The following is a 1,766-nucleotide window of genomic DNA, read 5'->3' on the forward strand; positions in this document are numbered from 1 at the left end:
AGATCTATTATTTTATTCATACTAATTATTCATATATCATGCTTTCTTTTTATTAATGTAGTTCACTCAGTTGCTATCTTTGAAACTGTAACGAAAATTATTTCTTTTATACTAATATTTTTGCTTGTGCCTTTGTTATTATTGTATAATAATAATATTTTAGTAATATTATATCTTTATTAATGTTTTATCGTAATTTTAAATAATTTTTATAAGTTCTATTCTTGTTTACTACCGCAATAAGTCTATATTAGGTATTATAGGATACATGATGATTTCTGTTCCCATTATTAATGATGAGATATATTAGTTTTGCTTTTTACATTTTGTATTTCTTGATTTAACCTTTTCTTCATGTTTTGTATTTTCCTTTCTTGAGCATTTATGCATGAACACTATGTAGTAAACTAATAGTATGGAAAAATATTATATATTAATAATACAGTAAATGTAATATAATAATATTTCTTTGCAGGAGTATAATTATAATTTTATCATAATAATTATATTTTCAATAAGTAAAATTTCTCATTTTATACAAAATAAATAAAAGGAAACAAATGAATAATATAATAATAGACGAAATTGTAATCAGAACAATGATTCTATATCCTTTTGTGGATGGTAGGTATATGTCTACATTTTTATATTTAGTTCCATTTTGTATATATTCATTATATGTATTTCTAAAATCTTCTAATGCGTCATAGTAATCCCTGTGGGTGCCATCTTCATATTTCTTTATTTACGTTTAATAAGAATTTGAATATTTCCAATCACATTTACATTTCTTATTTTTTTATTTTGGTTGAATCGATGCTATATATACATCAAAATCCGTGTATTGTGTAATTAGTTCATCACGCTTTATATATGTCACATATTTAACGTCCTCTTTATGCTCGTTACATATTGCCAAATCGTATCTTTACTAATAAAACAATTCTTGAAGTTCACTCTACAGTGATAAGGTAGTGTATCCAGAAGGTATATTATTAATTGCTTGGTCATATAACAAGTATTTTAAGTATTTAAAACATTTTGCTATATAAAGAAATTTAAAATTTACTTTTACATAATTTAAATAGTTCATATCATTAGAATACACATTCCTAAAACCTTATTGCCGACCCAACTCTATATCATAATCCATTTGAAAACAAATGTAGTCCTGGCATATTTCATTAATATAATTTTCATCTGTAGTATCGTTATAATATATGTCTTTATATTTAGATTATGAACTTACAAATTTATGCTATGGATAGTAAAAATAGTAGAAAAAAACCATAAGAGTATTTAGTATATTGAACACCTATTTTTTTGCATTATTAAAAATATAAAATAATTAAATGTTACAAATTATATTTTTTTTTTAAATGAAATAGAAAATACAAAAACTATAGGAGTTAAAAAATATTACGTGTTATAAAATACAAAATAGGAAAAAAAAAAAAAACATATTAATTAAAAAATTGCACTTGTCGTTTCAACGATAATTATTATTAACATCATTATTGCAATAATAACTTAATTTAAAACTGGAATAATTTTAATTGAATATATACTATATATGCTGAAATTTACTTGCATCACATATAAATTATTTTTAGAGATTCTTAATTGAATATGGAAATAATTTTAATTTTATAATGGTTATATAAATATTCATAAAAATATAATTTGTATATTTTTGAAATTACACAACTATTAATTTAGTTTTATATTTATCAGGTAAATATCATAAATGTAAAATGTTTATCTTC

General features: G+C 21.1%; 1 protein-coding gene across 1 annotated transcript; it reads right to left on the reverse strand.

Annotated features, from left to right (window-relative positions):
* Positions 1-511: 511 nt before the first annotated feature.
* On the reverse strand, positions 512-1,093 carry PCYB_005090 (CYIR protein; the record flags this gene model as incomplete). The annotated part of the gene is made up of 3 exons (XM_004227930.1): positions 512-739; positions 830-926; positions 963-1,093. The coding sequence occupies 3 exons, from the start codon at positions 1,091-1,093 to the stop codon at positions 512-514; spliced, it is 456 nt and encodes a 151-aa protein (XP_004227978.1).
* Between the last annotated feature and the right edge of the window lie 673 nt (positions 1,094-1,766).

Source organism: Plasmodium cynomolgi (assembly GCF_000321355.1).
Source record: "Plasmodium cynomolgi strain B DNA, scaffold: 0664, whole genome shotgun sequence".
In the NCBI taxonomy this organism is placed as follows: Eukaryota; Apicomplexa; class Aconoidasida; order Haemosporida; family Plasmodiidae; genus Plasmodium; species Plasmodium cynomolgi.